Source organism: Pteropus alecto, unplaced genomic scaffold (assembly GCF_000325575.1).
Source record: "Pteropus alecto unplaced genomic scaffold, ASM32557v1 scaffold103, whole genome shotgun sequence".
Taxonomy (NCBI): domain Eukaryota; kingdom Metazoa; phylum Chordata; class Mammalia; order Chiroptera; family Pteropodidae; genus Pteropus; species Pteropus alecto.
The window spans coordinates 4,820,522-4,840,982 of record NW_006436288.1 but is presented as its reverse complement, the minus strand read 5'-3'; the positions used below and the strand labels follow the sequence as shown (position 1 = coordinate 4,840,982).

General features: G+C 34.3%; 1 protein-coding gene across 1 annotated transcript in view; it reads right to left on the bottom strand.

Annotated features, from left to right (window-relative positions):
- The window catches only part of PIK3C2G (phosphatidylinositol-4-phosphate 3-kinase catalytic subunit type 2 gamma), a 269,937-nt gene that overhangs the window by 95,543 nt on the left and 153,933 nt on the right, over window positions 1–20,461 (bottom strand). The window contains 4 exon segments of the mRNA XM_025047424.1: window positions 9,519–9,688; window positions 11,522–11,658; window positions 15,658–15,787; window positions 17,242–17,334. Of these exon segments, the coding sequence (XP_024903192.1) occupies window positions 9,519–9,688; window positions 11,522–11,658; window positions 15,658–15,787; window positions 17,242–17,334 (530 nt within the window).

Here is a 20,461-nt window from a genome sequence, read left to right as displayed (position 1 = left end):
TTATGCAGCCTAGATAATACCACTGGGCTTCACCCCAACAGTTCAGAGGGATCTTTGGCTATACTAAGTTCAATAGAACAATCCTAGTGGGCTCTGAAAACTAGAGTCACGCCCCATGAGCATTTAACCTCTATTAGCTGAAAGATTCCTATTAGATGCTTTTTTTTTTTAAATGTAAGAAAAAAATTAAAAGGGCGTGAGCAATTGTGACTGCCTTTTCACACATGAAAGAGCATAGTGCCCGTGGGTGGGAAAGTGGCCCTGCTACTTTAACACTTGGTCATGGTTTTTGAATGCCTCTTACAGTATAATCATCTTGCAACATATTTGATTGTAGTTGTTAAAGAAAGATATGAATTTAATAAATATCATGGCCATAAATTCAGAATAATTATGTCATCTGATACTAACTAAAGACATAGCCATCTGTCCCAATAGTGGAGAGAAAATAGTGTGTTGGGATGATTGAGAAATGGGAATATCAGTCCCCTACCTGGCACCTTCAAAAGGGTCCTAAGACCTACTGCCTGTGATTCTGGACAAATTATAACAACTAAGACTTCACTCTGTCTTAACTCTTGATTCATAAATTAGAGAAAATAACAGGAATTGCTTCAGAGAGTTCCTGTGATGGTTAATTAAGCTAATGCATATCAAATATTTATGAGGCTTTAAAGGGTAATTTTGACTATTTCCTTTAGAATCTGATTCCACATATGGATGATGCAGCACCACACTAAGAAGCACTTGCTTTCTGCCACTCCCAGTCATAATCCACAGTAATTTGAAAAGAGCTGCATGTTTCAATATTGGTGATGGAGGTGGGGGATATGGTGAGAAGGATGGAAATTAGAGATCTCTATCAAAGATTTGTGACAGTAGATAGACTCTGTCTGCTGGGCTTTGTGAGCATAATACATACAGTTCATCTAGCATTTACTTGAGTAACAGATAAAGTAAATAAATGGATGAACTTTAGACCCAGGTTTGAAATACTTGAGTGTTTGAATATCTATTTGTACCCTAAACTGAAATGGGACTCAGTAATGAGGCACATTTTATTTTTATTATTCAAATTATTATTAATTTCATATATTTTAAATTTATTGTCCCTGAGAAATATTATACTGACATTAAAATATATTGTTTATGATTTTTTAAAGTTGCAGACTCCCATTATAGTGAATGGTGATATTAACATACAAATAAATGCAGATTACATTGGGGAATGTTTAAGCCTACGCTTTTTCTGATATCACAAGTGACCTACATTTCAGAGAGCACAGTTTGCTGTCCAATAGAATGAACACAAGTCTCTTGTCTAATATCCATGAGTTAATTGAGAAGGCAAATTTGGAATCTCCATTGGATAGGATAGAACCTTGTATAATTAGCCAATACAGGAAACCTCATGAGTGCAATATACTGAGAACATAAGCGTTCATGTACCATTACAGAAAGAACATTTAATGCCCTGTGAGATCTCTACTCTCTCAGCAATTTTTAACTAAAGAGACCCTCACGAATAATCTCTTAAGTGTAAAACGTGTTTTTCCCCCAGTCTAGCCTCTTTTGTAAATGCACTGTGAGTCCTAAGTTAGACTCTGGGAGGTTGCTGATCTTTTAATCGCTTGATAACTTTAGATACTGATCTGGAGTTTCTCTCAGGCTCAGGTACACCGTCTCTCTTATTTGAAAAGGGTCATTAAACCAGCTACCTCTTCAAAATGATCAGTTCTCTTTTCCCAAGTCTGATACATATGGACAGGAAGAGAGACTGGTCAGCTCCTCAAAAATTCCCATGTTTTACCCACTCGAGTTCAAGGGAAGTGTACAGTTACACTTTGCATGGAAGGAATTTCAGTGTCTGCTTGAAACAGCAGTGAGTCTAGATATGAAGAAAAGATCATCAATGCTAGAATGTTTGGGTTAAATTGGATTGTGGTATTATACTTTTAAATAGGCTTAAGTTCTAAAATCAGTTTGAAGGTGAAAATTAAGAATACTCCCAAGTTACCTCTGAAACATTTAAATCACCCATAAAGCCACCATATGCATGATCATAATTCATGTATCAAACTTGAAATGGACATTTTATCTCTCAGTGTTTCCCCCAGCACAGGAGTGTGTACGATTTCTTCAGTTGAATACCAGATGAATTCTTATACTAAGCTCACGTTCAGGAGACATTTGTAGTCTTTCTTTAAAAACTATATTCAGACTAGGGCTATGACATGCTTATATTGACAGGCATAATGTACCTGAGACCAACTGAAGAGTCAGCGCTTGTGTCTTCCATTTTAAGCATGCTTTGTTTATAACGGGGCGTAGGCTCATCGAGTGTGGGAAGGCAGAATCCTTATACTACTATTTAAATTGTTCTCTTCCTCCATTTCTCCTTCCCTCTCTCATTTCCTTCCTTTTATTACTTCTCTCTTACAAACTTTTCTTCCTTTCTCAGTCATCCCTCACTCTTCATCTGAAAACCTACAAGTTCTTCTTTGAAGAAAATTCATGGTTTTTTTTTTTTTAATTAGAGAAACTTTTTGTTTAACTTCTAATGGGGCAGGGGTAAGATATAAAGGAGGTTACTCAAAAGAAACCAGTTGATAAAACATAGTGCAATGATAAAGTGAAGTAGAAGGAGAAATAATAGAAGATGGGAATGACAAAACAAATTTTATTTCTTAAAATAGTCTATGTGAGAGTGCTTTGAAAATCTAAAGAATTATTCAAATACTAGGTGTAGTTTGCCCAGGATTGACTTTATGACTGGCAAGAGCCTTTGTGATACCTATAGTATACCAAAAATTTTTTTCAATTATTTCATTGTGATAGAATACACACAACGTAAAATTTACCATTTTAATTATTTTTAAGTGTGCAGTTCAGTGGTATTAAAATATTCATAATGTTGTGCTACCATCACTGCCACCAATCTCCATAATTCTTTTCATCTTATAGAACTGAAACTCTATTGAATAATAACTCCTCTTTCCCTTCTCCCCAGTTTCTGGCCACCATCATTTAACTTTCTGTATATATGATTCTGACAACTCTAAGTGCCTTATATAAGTGGACTCATACAGTATTTGTCTTTTTGTGACTGGCTTATTTTGCTTAGTATAATGTCTTCAAGTTTCATTCATGTTGTAGCATGTGTCAGAATTTTCTTCCTTTAAGGCCGAATAGTATTCTATGTACTATCTATACATTCCACATTCTGCTTATCCATTCACCTGTTGATGGACACTTGGGTTGTTTCTACATTTTAGTTATTGTGACTAATGCTGCTATGAACATGGGTGCACAAATATCTCTTTGAGATCACGCTTTCAATTCTTTTGGGTATATTCCCAGAAATGGAATTGCTGGTTCATATGGTAATTCTATTTTTCTTTTTGTAAGGAGCGGCCATATTATTTTTCATAGCAGTGATACCATTTTATATTCCTACTAACATTGCCCCGGTTCCAATTTCTCCACATCCTTGCTGACCCTTGTTTTCTGTTTTTTTTTTTTTATAGTAGCCATCCTAATGGGTATGAGGTAATGTGTCTTAAATTTTGTGTCTTACCCCCAGACTCCCACATGTAGAATGAGTACTAGGTAAAAATCCCTTGATAAATTTCCATTTAGAAAAAGAATATGACAATTCTGAATAATTTTATCTTTAGAATAATTGTACTTTCTTAGGTCAGGAAAAGAAAAGTTTATGGCATTTTTTTAGTGATCCTTCATTAACCAAAACTGAGCTTCTGCTAAGTGTCAGGTACTAGCTAGGTGCTTAAGATACAAAGATGTCCTTAAGGCATTCACAGTTGAAGAGGTATTAAAAGTGTGTTTTTCTTCTAGAAAATTCCGATGATACTAAGACTTTCTTTGAGTAATAGGAACCGCAATGTTTCTTAATAATCAATTATGTGAATAACAGACCAATGAGGCTCATCTAATTTCAAAGAACACTAAGTAATTAAAGCATGTGGGAAATCATTAATACTTATATATCATTTGGATTACTATGAATACAGCACAAAACCAGAGTGATTGGAGTAAGAGAAAAATTAATCTTTTAATCTGCTAAGGGAGTGTTTTTTTCCAAAGATGGTTTTAAATTGAGAATATTTAGAATATAAATATTATAATATTCAAATTAAAATTTAAACATTAATAATATTGGAGTCAGTGGTAATTAACTATTGAAGATAATGTCAAAATGATCACAGATACAGGGAATTTTTATGACTAATATTGAGATGAAAATTCTGAGATTAATTATATTAGGTGATTGCAGCTCTACTGGGATAAAGCTTGAAAAAGCCATAAACCATGTTGTAAGAAGACAGATATATAATATTTTGATCATCCTGGTATAAATATTTTAATAGGAAAAGAACAGAGTTTGAATTTTATTTTGTTGAGTTCTGGAATGATTTTTCATGTTTTAAATAGATTTATGTCCTATTGTATAGTGGTAAATATTTAATAATTAGCTCACTTTTTAGCGGGGGGAATCTCTGATTTGTGACATTTGCCAATTTCCACTGTGTATATACTCCTACTATGGCTGATGTCAGGCTACCAGAGTAATGTCATCGAACATGGAGTTGAGATGGAATACATATAATAGGCTCTTGCAAGCCAGTGTGAACCAAGTCCAGCGCACCTCTACTTATGCCTAAAATTATATCAGAAGTCAAGAATAACTTGGTGAAATACCTTATAATCTAAATAAACCTTACAGATAGTTCAATCCAGTCTGTCAGCCAACAAGCCTCAAAGTCAGAGAACTTAAAGAACTAAAAATAATTCAACTTATGAGTTTAAAACACATACTTTAAAAAGCACCAAAATAGGATATTTGATAATTTTAAACAAAAGAAATATTGTCACCTAGAGACGCATTCTCATTTCTTGTCACTTCATTTGGCATACTTACATTACAATTTATTACAACAAACACTTCGTCTAAGCACTTTACATGTCAATTAATTTAATCTTCCAAATAAATCTGTTTTATAGGTGGTTAAACTGAGACACAGAGAAGCCATTTGTTCAAGGTCACATTGTTAGCACATATTAGTATGAGATTAAGAAAAAACATACAGTTTATCTCCAGAGTACCTGACCTTAACCACTGCTCATATGACCTCTAAAATTATCTAGAAAGAAAGCTGCAAGAAAGACTTCATTAAAGTCTAGTATTACCAAAGTGAAAGATCACATCGATGGTAGAAATATAGTTTGAAAAGATAAAAGTTTGAAACAATGAGTTAGGAGAGCAATGAACATCACCAATGTAGACCTTCCTTATTTTCTCCTCTGTAAGAGAGTCGTCAAGAAACTGAGTTGAAATTTAGTTTATTATAATAGCATCTTTTAGCTAATGAAAAATTACTATATAGAAATCATTGTTACAGGAGAACTTTGAGTGAAAAATCGTGGATGGATAATTTAACGACTTTAATTTGAATCTTTGTGAGAGAAAATAAAGAAATGAGGATACAATTAAGCAATACTTAAAAAGAAAAACAAATTTGTTTCAGAAAGTTGGTGAAATTCCTCAGTATTTCCATTGTAAGGATTAACTAAATTTTCCCCAGAATCATTAAGGAGTGCTAGGGCTGAACTGTTCTGAAATTTAATCTGCTGGTATAAAGCCTCTTAATCTAATCTCATAATTAAAACCAATAAAGAAGGATTGTGAAATCCTTCATATTCATAACTGAAATGTGATTTCTTTCTTTCTTCAAAATTAAAAAGTCTATGGGAGCCTCAGATTTGGTCTAAGCATGGAGATGGGCTTTCTAGATTTCTGGAAAATGAAATTCAGAGGAATGGTTCAGGGACACCTGGGCAAGGAATCCAAATGAGAATGTTACTGGGCTGACTCAATATAATTAAAAAATGAGAGCCCAATGTTTGCAAACATTTCCTAAACGGAATCACACAGACATTTAGTGCGAGATGTTCTGGAATGCTGATGTAAGCATTTGTATAACAGGAGCAACTGCCCAGCAAAAAATCAAGTTTTCCCTCAAGATCCTACTTGAGAATGCTACTTCATTGCCATTTCCTCTTAAGGAAACCAAGGATTAAGGGAAAATCTACACCCAGACACACTGTGTTTGCTGCTGCTCTGTTGGTCTGCTAATTTCCATGATTAAGTTCTGTATCCTTGTCTACAGGGTAAATCTTCAACTTATAGAAGGGGTTTTAAGTGTGTATGTTTTTTGTTTTGTTTTTTATTGCTAACCCATAACCCATCCATAGCTGGAAATTGTACTCCTGATGTGAGGTTGAGCAATGATTTAGGCAATTGTATTACGAAGTGAAATTAGTTAACATATGTTAGTAACACTACAAACCATAAGAGATTATATAAATGCTTTCCTCTTCCATGTTTTTAAGGAATAGACAATAGGAGAAACACATGTGTCTGAAATACATATATTCTCTACTCCCTGTGGGTACAGCATTTTATGTTAAGGAGTATGCCCCTGGGTTATACCTGGTTATTACTGGAGTGTTAAATGGCTTCGCTAGACTATGGGAAATTAGGATAGTCCTAAAGCTTGATTTAGATACCTGGCTTTGTAAATTATTGGGGGCAGGACGGTTATTAATATGTCTAGTATGCATATAGAGGAAGCTGGGTGGAGCTAGGCTTTCCTTAAAGACTAGGTCTATAATCTAATAAATGTAGTACAAATAAGAATGTTAATTTATCCTCGGGGAAAGCAGAGGTCCAATTTATAAAAGGCTTTTTGCCTACCTAGCAACCAATAAGAACAACTAATAGACCTAGGATGGAAGATATCAGTTATCTTATAAAACAACATTCAAATGAACTCTAGAGACAGCTGAAAGAGACTCATAAGAAAATTATTAGATGCTGACTGCAATTCAAAAGATAAAATGAGTAATAATCAGTAGGCATAGCTTAGTTTAACCATTGAACAAACTCAGGATGGAAGTATTAGTATTAAGAAAGAGATCCAAGGCGACATTGCCACTGGTGAAGATAAAATCTTACAAACAATATAAATAAATCATAATGCTGCAGTTGGCTTCCTTAGCTGATGGTCAATAATCAATAATCTTAGGGGAAGACAATGACAACTTCATTTTCATTCATCTAATTATTAATTATTGGATGACTGAGGACTTACCTGTGAATGGTTTATTGGTGAACTAATTCAGCAAACAGTATTAAGAAGCTACTGTGAGTGAAGTTTTATGCTGGGCACACTGTTTATGTACCTTAGAGGTTGTATAAAAAATATTTCAAATTGTTAAACTGTAGAAGCAGCAGTAGGTGTTGTAACATCAGCAAGCAAACAAACTGGGCTCCATCTTTTCTGTAGACCCTACTATGTATATATCTATTACAGCGCTTGCCATAATATTTAGTAACTTGTTCTTTACTCTTTATGTCTCCTCAACTGACACTTTTTTCTGTAGAGGTGAAATATATTTGTTCATTTTTGAACTATCCCCATGGTCAACACAGATGCTGGTGGAATAAATGAATAAGCATTAACCCAAATTCCCAGTGGGCAATACAGCAAATGAATAAGGATGTCAAAATTGCAATCTAATCTTTAAATTTTAAGAAAAGAGTGGATTTTAGGGGAAAAGTGTTACATTAGTAAATTATATATATGCTCATACATGTTGATTAACATTTGTCCTTCATAAACTAGATATCTCACCTCTTTGATTTTCTAATGGTCTGTACATCTCTCTATCTCTGCTCTTACCACATTTTATAGTAATTATTTATTGTCTGTCTTCCCAGTATTCTAAAGAAAGGGTAAGCCCCCTTGAGGTGGTAAATGTATATTATTCATCTTTATATCACCAAGATTTATCAGTCCTTGACGTACAGACCACTTCAGTAGGTATTCAAGGAATGAATGAACATTGGTGAATTTTCTAGAGGTTATTCATTACATAAAGTCATGCATCGAAAATAATAATAAAAGATGATTCCACTTGTATGCATCTACTAAATAGGAGATACCAGTTTGTAAGAATTGAACCATATTACATAGTCTTTGTTGACATTTTAAAACTATACTATGGCCATCTGGTGAAAGCTCATCACATTGTTTTGTAGGAGACATCATTATTTCTTCTACTGAGGAGTATTTTTTTTAGCTAAAAGTGACTGATTAGCCTTTAGAATGATCTGATGTATTTCTACTTTAATATGAAGTATTTTTTTTTAAGGGAAAGGACTTGTAGTCTTATACTTCTAGTTTCCTTGCCCTTAGCTCAAAAAACAAAACAAAACAAAAAATCCCCCAAACAAAACAAACGAACAAACAAAAATCTATTCATCTACCAGTCTTTTCCATTTCATAAATGATATAATTATTTGCTAAGACTGAAAATCCAGGAATCATTCTTGAACATTTTCTTCTTTTAACCCTCCGGGCCCTCTCCCCATTAATCACTGACAAAGCTCAGTCTATTAGCAGGTCTTGTGGTTCTGACTCCAAAATACATTCTAAATCTGTCAATTTTCACCAATTTTTTTTCTCTTAAGATTCTGTCTTAACTATTACAGTAGCCTCCTAACTTGTCTCACCATTTCATTGGACAGCAAAAGAAAGCTTTGAAATCCATTGAAATCCATCAATGGTTTGCCCTTGAACTTAAAATAAAAGCCAATCTCCATACCATGTCCTCAGTGCCTTACTTGTTCTGGCCTGCACCAAACTCTTCGCCTTTACCTCTAATTGCCTCCTCTTCTCTATCCCACCTTCAGGTCCCGGGCTTTCTTGCTGTCACCAGATGTGCCATGCTAATTTCCATGCTCATGGCTTTTATGTTTGCTGTTCTCTCTTCCTGGAATAATTTTCTCATCTCTTTAAAATAGCATCCCTGCCCCAGTCATTTTCTATCCCATTGCTCTGCTTCAGTTTCTTAATAAGAAATTAAACTCCTCATTTTCTCATAGTATTTCTTTGTGAGTTAATTTGTTTAATATCTGTCATCTCTACTAGAAAGATATCTGAGTTTGTGTCTGCCTTGTTTATTGTTGTATCATCAGAGCCTTAAATAATAGCTGCTCACTGAATATTTTTGAAATGATTCAAGGCTAATTCATTGCAGGAAGTGTGCTAGTTTTATGATATGTAGAAAGGGATGGTTAATGCTATGGACAATATACCAGATATATTGAGACCATAAACTCATGCCTTGTTCGTTTGAGGTTTATAGAAAACAAAAATGTTATATTTCAGATAATTCAGAATGAAATAAGATTGGTATCCCATGGTAGAAGGCCAATCTAGTCCACTAACAATTTGAGGAAACCTAATTTGTTCCATTAACAATCTATTGAAAAAAATATTTCCTTCAGTTGATTAGATATGCAATCATGTTTATCTTTGGAGATTTGATAGATGGGGGAGCGAGTCAGATGTTGGGTTTCTGTGTCATTACATGTTATATATCGCTCTAGGACATTGCTTAATTATTGTAATAAACATCATTTGTGCACTGACCTTTTTATCCCTCCAAACGTTTGTGCATGACCTAAGAATTTTCCAAAGTCAATATGAAACATGTGGCCTGACTTTGTCAGCATGATATTGTCGTTGTGTCGGTCACAGACTCCCAGGATGAATGTTACCACACACCAGCCAGCACAGGAATAGAAAAAGTTCTTCAAGGCCTAATCAGTTGAAAAACAATAATACAACAATAACACACACACATATAAAATGAGCAAATGCATTAGTATCAGAGCTAGTGGTAGAGTATGATGAAAAGCAAACTGACATAATGAAGAACCACTTCTACATCTCAGTTGAGGGAGAGGTCTGATTAAATAACTGGTTCTTGATATGCTACAGAAGAATGTGAAGCAATCTGTTCTTTAGCCTAATGAATTTTTTCACTGAAACTGGGAAAATATCTCTTTCATTCAGGTGGAGCTATTTTTCATACTTTACTACAGAGGATTTCTGGTGGGATTTTTTTGATGTCTCAAATATATGATGTTGGATGATTTTTTTCAAGGTAAAAGAAGAGGAACAATACTGCCTATCCCTAGAGAAATTTAAAATATTAAGTTTTAAATTTCTTATTACAGAAAAAGCTATGTTGAGGTATTTATAACATTTTATGTTTATCCTTGCAAATAGGTTGATGTCCAAAAGTGTTTTGGTACATTGTATATCAATGAATGAATGCCTGTGTGGGTGGAAGGAGATTACCACTAAGTTAGCTGTGGCTTGTATTTCTTTAATGAGCAGAAATGTCTTGCCAAAATTACTCTTTGTTTTTAAAATGGTCTCCTGGATATGCATAATTTTCATCAATGATGCAACCAAGATTGTGACCATGGTGTAGCCATGAGTGATTGTTATGGGTCTCCTTGAATGATATGGCTGACTTGCTGGAGTGGGAGTCTACATCACTAGATTACATGCCAGGACACTTTATTTCTAGGTATATCCTAAGTGTCTAAGTCACTTAATTTGTCTGTCTATATTTTCTTTCCTTATAAAGTGAAGATAATAAAATTTGTTTACATCGTGGTAAGTGGAAACACCTCAAAAAATCTAACCCCAGGGCTTTGTGCAAAACTCAAGTTACAATTTGGGGAATGGTTATAAAATAGGTTTTAAGATAACCTCTATTTCTTTATTTGGCTCCCCAAAGACTATTTTTCTCTACTCCAATGTCACAGAAATCTGGAATAGATGAACTTTTGTCTCTCTCTAACATGGCCCCTGCTAGTTAGGGTACTGAGGTATTTATTAGAATGAGGGCATTTCAGTGCTCAGGATAGTTCTGAGCAAGTCTAATGCTGGCTCTTATTGTGTCTTTGTGTGAATTAATATAAAGGCTCCCCTTCCTCTGGGTGGACCCAGATGTACCAGTTCAGGCCTTGGCAAGTGGAACAAGGCATGGCTCTTACCAGCTCACCTTCTTTGCTGGGAGCCCTGGTTTAGGGCAGAACCTGCACAACTGTACACTGCAGCCTAAATGCCAGGATGAAGTAAAGTGGGAAAAAAATGTTTGCAAAGAAAACAGCATATTTTATGAAGTTCTGAGATATAAAAAATTAAAACTCTATTATGCATTTTGCAAACAATGAAAGAATAAGGTATAAAAAGTAGAGCTTAGCAGAAGGAATTGCAAAGGAGGGAGGGAGATTTATAGAAATTGGAGATTGTGTACACAAAGGCAGAGGTAACTTGAAGGAAGTAGTTTCAGGGAATATCATATCATGTGAGATTGCTATAAAGAGATGCAGCTGAGCAAAGAAAGTCTTTATTGATAGCCCAGAATTTCATCCAGAAGGAAAAACAAATAGTTTTTTTTTTTTTAATTAAGTTAATATACCATTTAAACTGGGTCATTGTTACTAGGTTGAAGACTGAGTGAACTTGAACTCAGGGTATACTTAATTTACTTTTTCATAAGTCAGAATATCTAATGAACCAAAGCATATTCTTATTTAAGTACTTTATTTAAAATTCTCTCCTGTAGGACAAACCTTTTCATAATCCGCCCTTAAGTGGTTGTGCTGACTGAACCACTTTTTGATTGTATTTTCTTTCAGCGGCCCTATCAGTCCAGAATGCTGATGGATCTTTGCTAGGGTTACAGCATCAGGCACCATCTGTACCAATCCTGGTTGATAAAAAAAAAAAAGATTGTGGAAATAATTCTTTCTTCACAGGATGAGGGATACTTAGGAAATCTAAGTAACAACAGTTGCCAGCACTACTTGGATTACCTTTTTTCTTTGCAAATTTTCTTTTCTGAAGGAATCTTATCTAGATGGCCTGCCTTCTAATTTTCCCTAAATTCTGGGGAGCAATGAGGCTACTTGTGTTTTGATCAGATGTATCAGAAACAGCTTTAATATTTTTTCCGGAACTACAGGAGAAAGCCAATCTAGATGGTCTCATAGAGACCTCACTAATTCACTAAGTTAGTGTGTTAATTAACATATGGCTTGTGCATTCATTTACAGTTTGAGAGAGGACATTCAAACTTGTATAACAGGTTTCGTAAGCAAACCAAATACAATCTCCATAACAGATATTTACAATATGTTATGAAAATCAACATTTAGGTTAAAAGCTTCACTGTTAAATGTTCCATTTCTGGGAATGAACAAAATAAGTGCAGGAAACATGTAGAGAGCAGCCTGTTCCTTCCTTCTCAGAGAACATTAAAGAGAACCTATGATAATAATTTTTAAAAGGGCACATATATTTATTAAACCTCTGTAGGACCTTTGCCCCATTGGCCATGCATCCATCAAAGGCTTCTTTTCACTGTGTAAACATTTTCAAACCTTTTGATTTTCATTCTGTATAGAATAATAGTTTAACTCAGTATTTAAGGACTAATGTCCACAAAACAACCTACAATGTACAGTTTTGTAAATAGGCATTGAAAGAAATTAAAGTATACAATTTCTAATTTCTACCATCTTGATAATTCCAAGAGTTTCAAACTGGAATGCCCAAAGGGACTAGGGACACAAATATAACTACATGAAAAGAAAGAAGGCTGAGTTTTTAAAATCAACTATTTCATGGTTACCTTAAAAATATTCAGATTAGACAACAACAAACAAGTAGATCGCAGTGATGATAAATGAAACACTTCTCTGTGCTGGATTTGGCCAATTGGGAGCTGGTTCCAGCCTTAATCTCCCTTAATATCCAATAGCCCAGTTGTGATCATAAGGCATCTACATCGCTGGATCAGAATGAAACTTAAACATGGAGAGTAGGAATTGAATGTGCAAATATAACCTCTAAAACTTTTATGTTAAAAAAAAAAAAGAGAGAGAGAAACTTAAACTTAACACCCCAGAGATAAATCCTGGCTTGTGGGCATATCCTTACTATCATTAACACTTCTTCCTTCTCTCTCAGCTGGATGTGGCTCTTATGCAGATTTTTTCATGTGTATTGAGAGAGCGAATGTAAAGCATTACATTTAGTAGTAAAGTAATTACTCTGGAGGGGGGTGATTTCTCTTTCTAATCCTGATAATTTCCCTCATTTTTTTCCAGTTCCTCCATATAACACTTCCTAAAGGAAAATCACATTCTATTTGGTTCCTGAGTGTTTCATTGCAACCTCATATCTAACTGTGCTGAAATTAGGACTTAGATTATTGCACCCTTTGGATACTGTGCTGTAACAATATTGGTTACTTTTCAGACCACATATGTCATTAGGGAGCTAATCTTTGTTAAGTCCTGTCATTTTTCATAAGCCTTGCATTGCTGACTACCCAGAAACCTTGTATCTAATTTATAACAATCATGGTGGTTAAATTCTGCCCTTTAATGAAAACCACAAATTACATTTTATACATTTTAAGCTAGTATGTATCATATACCTTTTAAATAGTTCTGACATAATTCTGTGCGAATTGAGTAGTATTTTACAGTTCCATTCTTATAGTCCTCTAATGCAGGGTTTCTCAAACTTTAATGCACATAGGTATCACTTGGGGATCTTGTGAAAAGGTAGGTTCTGATTCAGTAGGAAGTGAGTGGGGCCTGAGATTTGAAATTTCTAACAAGCTCTTAGGTGATGTCAATACTGCTGGTCCATGGGTCATACTTTAAGTAGCAAGGTTCTTAGGAACAAAAGTTTTTAAGGTGGTATCATATGTCTCTCAAAAAGGGGTGCATCAGAAACACCAGAGGAGCTTTTTGCAATCGCCAAGACAGGGCTCCCCCTGCCCGCAGTGCAGTGCCTGATTTAGTACCCTGGTTGGGGCCTAATTATACCTGCTCCTCCAATTTCCTCAAGTAATTTTTATGTCAATGAAATTTGGAAACCAACAATGAAATAAATTATATTCTTTTTTTTTTTTTGCCCTGATAGTCTTTCCCAAACTCCTAGGACATACGAAGTAGTCATGAGAATTATAATCAACAATGATGTTGATAAAGTTATTTAAACTTCTGGCCTGGAGCACACTCTCCCTAAGGGCCACAAATCTGTTTAGCCCCTTTTAGTATTCCCTGCCTAACTTAGTGGCATTTCATGAGAATACTAGATATTCAGTAAGCCTTGGAACCTGATTAAAAATGGAATCTGATCTAAAAGTGACATTTGCTTTAATGATCTCTATTTTTCTTGAAGAAGTATTTTGCCGGTATCATGCATCTGAAATCTTACAACTATAGAAGATTGCTGGTAGATAGGGGGGAAGATTAACTTGTTTGTTTTATGAATCCATAAATTTGGGCAAATATATAGTCATTTTTGCTAAATCATTTTATTAATTTTAAAAGATTTAGCCTCTGTTACATTCTATGATTATAAATTGAGAAATGAGTAGATGGAATTGAAGAATTCCATTCAAGTCAGTGATGTATTCAATTTCTGAAGTAATGTTGATCCATGTGACATCATAAAGCTCAGCTTGACTCATCTAGTTTTATTCTTACACTTTCAGCATATTAGGCTATGAAAGCATTAGGTCACTTGTGAGAAAACAGAGTAAAACTCAAGGAATAACGATCTCAGAGTAGCAATGATAAAAGACTTTCAGGAGCTAGAGCTTTAGAAAGGGTTCAGGGGTGGGACACTTGGCATGGAAGCGAGAGCCCGATTACAAGAATCAAAATAATTAGGTAGTATGACAATAGAGTGATCTTGAAGTTCGAGTTGCAAGTTAAACTAACTAGGAGATGCTTCCATGCTCAGCTTCTAAAGTCTCAAGTCACATCTGGCTGGGGTAGGATCTCAGAAACTGGAGGAACAGGCAGTGACAGTTTTTCTTTTGTGACGATTGGTTTAAATTGTAGTTCCACCCGAATTAAAAAAAAAAAAATGACTACATGGTTCTAGATTTCTCTTCTAGTTTATGACTTTTTATCTCTTTATTTATGCAGGTGTATCTGCTATAATTTGTACCAATTAATTTAACGAAATTCTAAGTGACAATGACCACATGTAAAAAAGATTATAAGATATCTTAGGAATTATTTCTTCAATTTATCATGATTATAATTAAGTACAACTTTTATATCTGATGTTTTGGTAACAATTTGGGTGGACCATTGACGTTATTTTCATTGGAAATGTGTATAAATGTTATTAGCTTTCCATATTAATGTCCTGACTTTTATAAGGGAAAAGAAATGCTGGAGTATGTTCAAAGTTTACATGTATGGTCATTTTTAACTGTTGGTATTATACTTCACTCAACAGCTTTTTAAAAATTAAATGCAGGTTTGTAATGTATTTAGAATTTTCAGAACTCCTGTAAGCATTTGCAGCTTTATGAAATTTGTTTTAATAGGCAACGGCTGTATTTTTTGAATGAGTAGGATTTTCTGTTATCTTAGGAAAAGAGAAAAAAATAAGAGTTAGTTATTAATGTAACTAAAACACAAAAGAATATCACAGTTAACATTTGGGTTGTCAATGACCTAATTAATATCTAAAAGGACATTATGCTTTATGTAAATTATTTTGGCTTAGTGTTCTTGAAAATAATTCTTTTTAAAAAAGAAGAATGACTATAGTTATTTGGATTTTAAAATTTATAGTCCAAAATGAGTGCTGTGGAAAGTTTGGTGTCTTATTACCAGTGAATGTATGAGATAAATAATGTAAGTCAACCCACTTTCTAATCTGTACTGACCTTGGCCTTTTCCTGTGGCTAAGCATCTATAAATAATCATTTGCATATCCAGGCCTTCCTGCAGCCAAATATTGTCCATCACTTGAATAATCTGCAGAACAAGCATATCCTGACGAAGATCATCTCCGACCTATTAAAAACAAAATTTTAGACTCTGGGTTTCTCTTTGAATTCCTTTAAAAGCTTTCAAACATGGCATATGTCATTTCTTTCCTTGAATAAATTTTTGGCTTGACTTAGGATGGTTTCAATTGTTTTATTAGCTCCAAGAGTACCTTGTGTTTCTGATAGAAGATCAAAGAAAATGAGAACTTTCCATTAAGTGACTACAGAAACTTCAGCCATCAAATTAGAAGCTGCTTGGAATGTTGATCCCTGATAATAATCTTTCAATTTATTATCCATGTGCCATGTCTTAGACTCAAAGAAGTTTAGTGAAGGGAGGCTGGATGAATGTTTATCCAAATTTCAAATTCAGCCAAGAGAGAGCTAAATCAAACATTATTTTGTATGCCATAAGTGTATGCACTGATGTACAGTTAGAATATCAAGAACTTCTTGACTGTGAGGATAAATAGCATGCATATGATTATCAGACTTTGAATTATTGACTTCTCTTATTATGAAGGCAGTTAAAAAGTTTTCAGAGTAAAAGGCCTTTGATAAAAATAAGAAATGATAAAGGGGTGATTTTTCAGCATAGGTGAAGGAAATGGAATATGTCCAAAACAGTATAGTTCTATGCTTTTGAACTAATAAGTTAGTTTTCAAAAATGTTTTCTAAATTACATGCAGAAAATTATGCCAAGATGAGATTCTGTGTGTTTTTTTCTCCACCCAAAATGCAGCGTCATGAGACCATTAATGCTTGAGGTTAAATAGGTCAAAGCAAAAGTATGGGTGTGCTAATATTTGTTCTCAAAAATAGAATCCACTGGAAAAAAAATCACTTTGAGACCTTGTTATCTGGTTTGGCTGAATAATTCATTAAATTAACTGGATGGTTGGCAAATCTTTACTTTTTATTTACAGTTTCTTCTTTAGTCCCTCTTTCTCACCTGACAATTAACCGTTTACTATTTTCCCATGGGATTCATGATAAAGCTTGGTGTGGCCCATATTTATATTTTATTTAAAAAGAAGAAAACAACCCAAATTACTAAAGAAGTAAGTGCTTGCAGATAAGAATTTTATGTTAAATTAATTTATATAATTTGAGTTTCAACTAATTTTGAGTCTTAATTTAGTATTCAGGCCAAAATAAAACTTTCTCTCTCGGGGCTCAACACACAATCCTTTTTTTTTTTTTTTTAGTGCTACTCAAAAGTGATCAAATAATTTTGTTTATTGAATTATGTTTTCTTAAGTTTTGCACTGAAGGTTCACTGGCTTTAAGCCAGTAATGTTTGATTTATTGCTAATCATAGTTTTGAATGTGCTATAATCCCGTAAAAATGCAAAATCAAAAATAACTGAATCATCTGTGTTGTTGCCAGAGGAAAATAACTATAGTAATTTTTTTGTAAGTAATAAATCAATATTTTTACCTATGCAATCAATTTGATGTTTTAGGAGTTACTGTACCTTAAAAATGATGCTGATGTTTTTGCCCATTGGATTAGCATTGAAGAAAGTAATCTTCAATGGGAAAGCATTAGATATGAAATATGAACATGCCTATAAAAGGAGAAGAGAAAAATGGTGAGCAAAATAAAGCAAAAAGAACATTTTCCCTATATCCATGGCCCCCTGCAGAATTTGTTATTTGAGCAAATATAACACATATGAATAATCTTTACACTTTGGAACAAAGAAACTTATTTATTAAAAACAAAACAAAATAAAACTTTAGTCTACCAACCAAAGCCTTTACTTGAAAAATGAAAAACGAGCTTTTTGGCAGGTTGTAAATCTTCAACTATATTTTTTCTCACTGAGCAGTGGCAATATATTGGGAATTTGAATAAACTAAGTAGTTTGTAGGTATTGTGCTTATGCTAGTTGGTTAATTTCTAAAAAAAAAATACAAATGCTGTTTTTAAAACCTTATTTTCTTTTAATTATTTCTGCCCTACAGCATACTTTAAGGAAACATGGATATAGAGTTAAGAAAGCTCTGAATGAGTTCAAATTTGGACTCTGTAATTTACTAGCTATAAGACTTTGAGCAAGTTACTTAAATGTTTACATTTCACTGTCAAATGGGTATAACAACCACTACCCCATACATTTTGTAATAGATATATGAGCTAATGAATATAAAAACCTTTTACACTAATCAGTGCATCCTTTTACTCTTTTTGTTAATGAAAATTTTCTTACCTTTACAAATAAGAGTACAACATGTATTTTCTCTTTTCATTTCTTCCAATTACACTTCACATTTCCATTCTCAGCTTTACAACATTGAGTACTTTCCATTATACTTTCCTTATTGCTTATTTTCCTTTTATGTTCTTACAATTGTTTGAGTGTTAAAAAGCTTTGTGTCTTTAGGCTATTAGAGCATTTATGTTGACAGAGAAGAGTACGATCAATACTAAAGAATGGAAAAGGATTTGATACTTTCAATTTACCAACTTAGTTAAATATGACATCCATACATATTGAAGGATCAGTTTGAATATCATTACTTCTGAGAAGTCTTATATCAGTAGAAGCTGAGAGGAAAGGATCTATTTCTTAACCTATCAGCATAAATCTCAGCTAATCCTGTGGCAAACAGAAACCCTTGCTTATTGAATCAATTTGAGTTTTATAGTAAATGGGTGAGGCTGCTTGGTAAGTAATGAATTCTTACTGCAAGAATAAGTCAATCAAGGAACATATGACCTTCTATTATGGTTTTAGGAAATCTTGTATTAGGCCAAAAATGAGTCTAGATCAGTGGATTTCAAATTCTATTCATTCAATTCCTGACATTCTCTTTGAGGCATCACAAGTCTGGGGGAGAGAAAAAAGGCAAAGGGAAGCCGAAGGCAAGGCTTAGCTCCTCTTCTTAATTACATCACTCAGAGCTATTTTGCTTTCATTGTTTCATAGTCTGGTTTTCATGTGCAGTATATTTTTTGAGAGTCATGTCAAAAATATATTCAACAACTAGTATGCACAAACTATTACCTATATGCTAATAGAGAGACACCATATTCACTCTCAAAGAGCCTAAAAAAAGTTGATATGTAGTTATACACATTTGCATTAACTTGGAAATAATTTACAAGGCATTTTATCACAATCGAATGAAGAAGCATTTGAAGAAGAGAGCCCTTCAGAGATGAGCTGGATTTGAAGACTGTGAGAGACATAGATTAGCAAACAAGTAGAAGAAAATTTTGCTAGTAGAAAAAGGCAAACAAGGAGAGATTAGGATTGGGAGGTCATAAACAAGAGACCAGAAAGAATGAATCAGAGTCTTGGAGGATGATTTAATGTAAATGGTGAGATAGAAGAACTAGAATAGAGAAAGGAAGATGTGACCTATGTTCTTGAGAAGTACACACTAATGAAATAGATTTAAAACATTTCTTTAAAAATAAAAACTTATTAGTAAATGAAATATCTAGTCCTTACTTTCTCAGGAGTGGAGAAAGAAGTCTCATTTCCCACCTGGTCCATTCCTTGGTGATTCACAGGGAAATAGGAAATTTTCCATTGTGACAAAGGTGAGACTTCTTCTCATGAAGAAAGCTTAACTCAAACTTAAGACCTTTGCACTCCACCCTGGAGATCCAGGCTTTAAGAAATGGACTGAACCAGGCCCGAGTACTTCTTTCCAGTGTAGTTCACTAATGGTAATTAAAATAGAATGCTGACTGTGAGCTTTCCCATACTCACTACATTAGTAGGGCTTCTCTTCAGTGTGAACTGTCTGATGCATGATAAGCTGTGAGCTGTCACTGATGGCTTTCCCATAGTCATTGGATTTGTAAGGTTTCTCGCTAGATGGGTTTTCTGATGTACTATAAGATTGGCACTATAACCAAGGATTTTCCCATACTCATCACATTCATAGATTTTCTTACTAGTGTGACTTCTCTGATATATAATGAGATGTGAGTCTTGATTGCATGTTTTCCACATTTATAAGGCTTTTTGCTTGTGTGAAGACTGTGACATGAAATAAGACGTTTACTCAGACTAAATGCCTTGCCAGACTGTTTTTCTCTGGTATAAATTTGCCATAGTTCTGACTGAAGTTCTGACTGAAGGCCTTTCCACAATGCCTACTTATATGTACTTGTTCCCCAGTGTGGAGGCTCTGATGCCAAATAAGACATTTATTCTGCCTGAAGGCCTTACTGTGTTTATTCGGCTCATAAGGCCTCTTCTCAGTATAGACCCTCTGATGGTTGACGAGGTTTCCATTGGAACAGAAAGCTTTCCCACACTCATTCCAGCTGTAAGGTTTCTCACCTGTGAAGTGCCTGATGATGGAAAAGGATTTTACTCTGAACGAAGGCTTCCCATACTCATTACATTCAGAAGGCCATCCCCCATTAGAGGCTGTCTGATGGTCATTGAGTAGGGAACTCTGAGTGAAGGCTTTTATAGCTTCATTATGAAGTTTCTCCCAATTATGGAGTCTCCTATATTTAATGAGATGAGAGCAGGGATAACAAGTCTTCCCACACTCTCTGTATTCACAGGGCTTGTTCCCTCAGTGGATTCTCAGATGCATCGTTGGCTGAGAAGTCTGTCTGAAGGTCCTACCATACTCATTATACTCATAAGGACTTTTTCCAATATGGATCCTCTGATGGCCAACTAGATGCAGGCTCTAATTGTTACTTTGTCACATTTATTG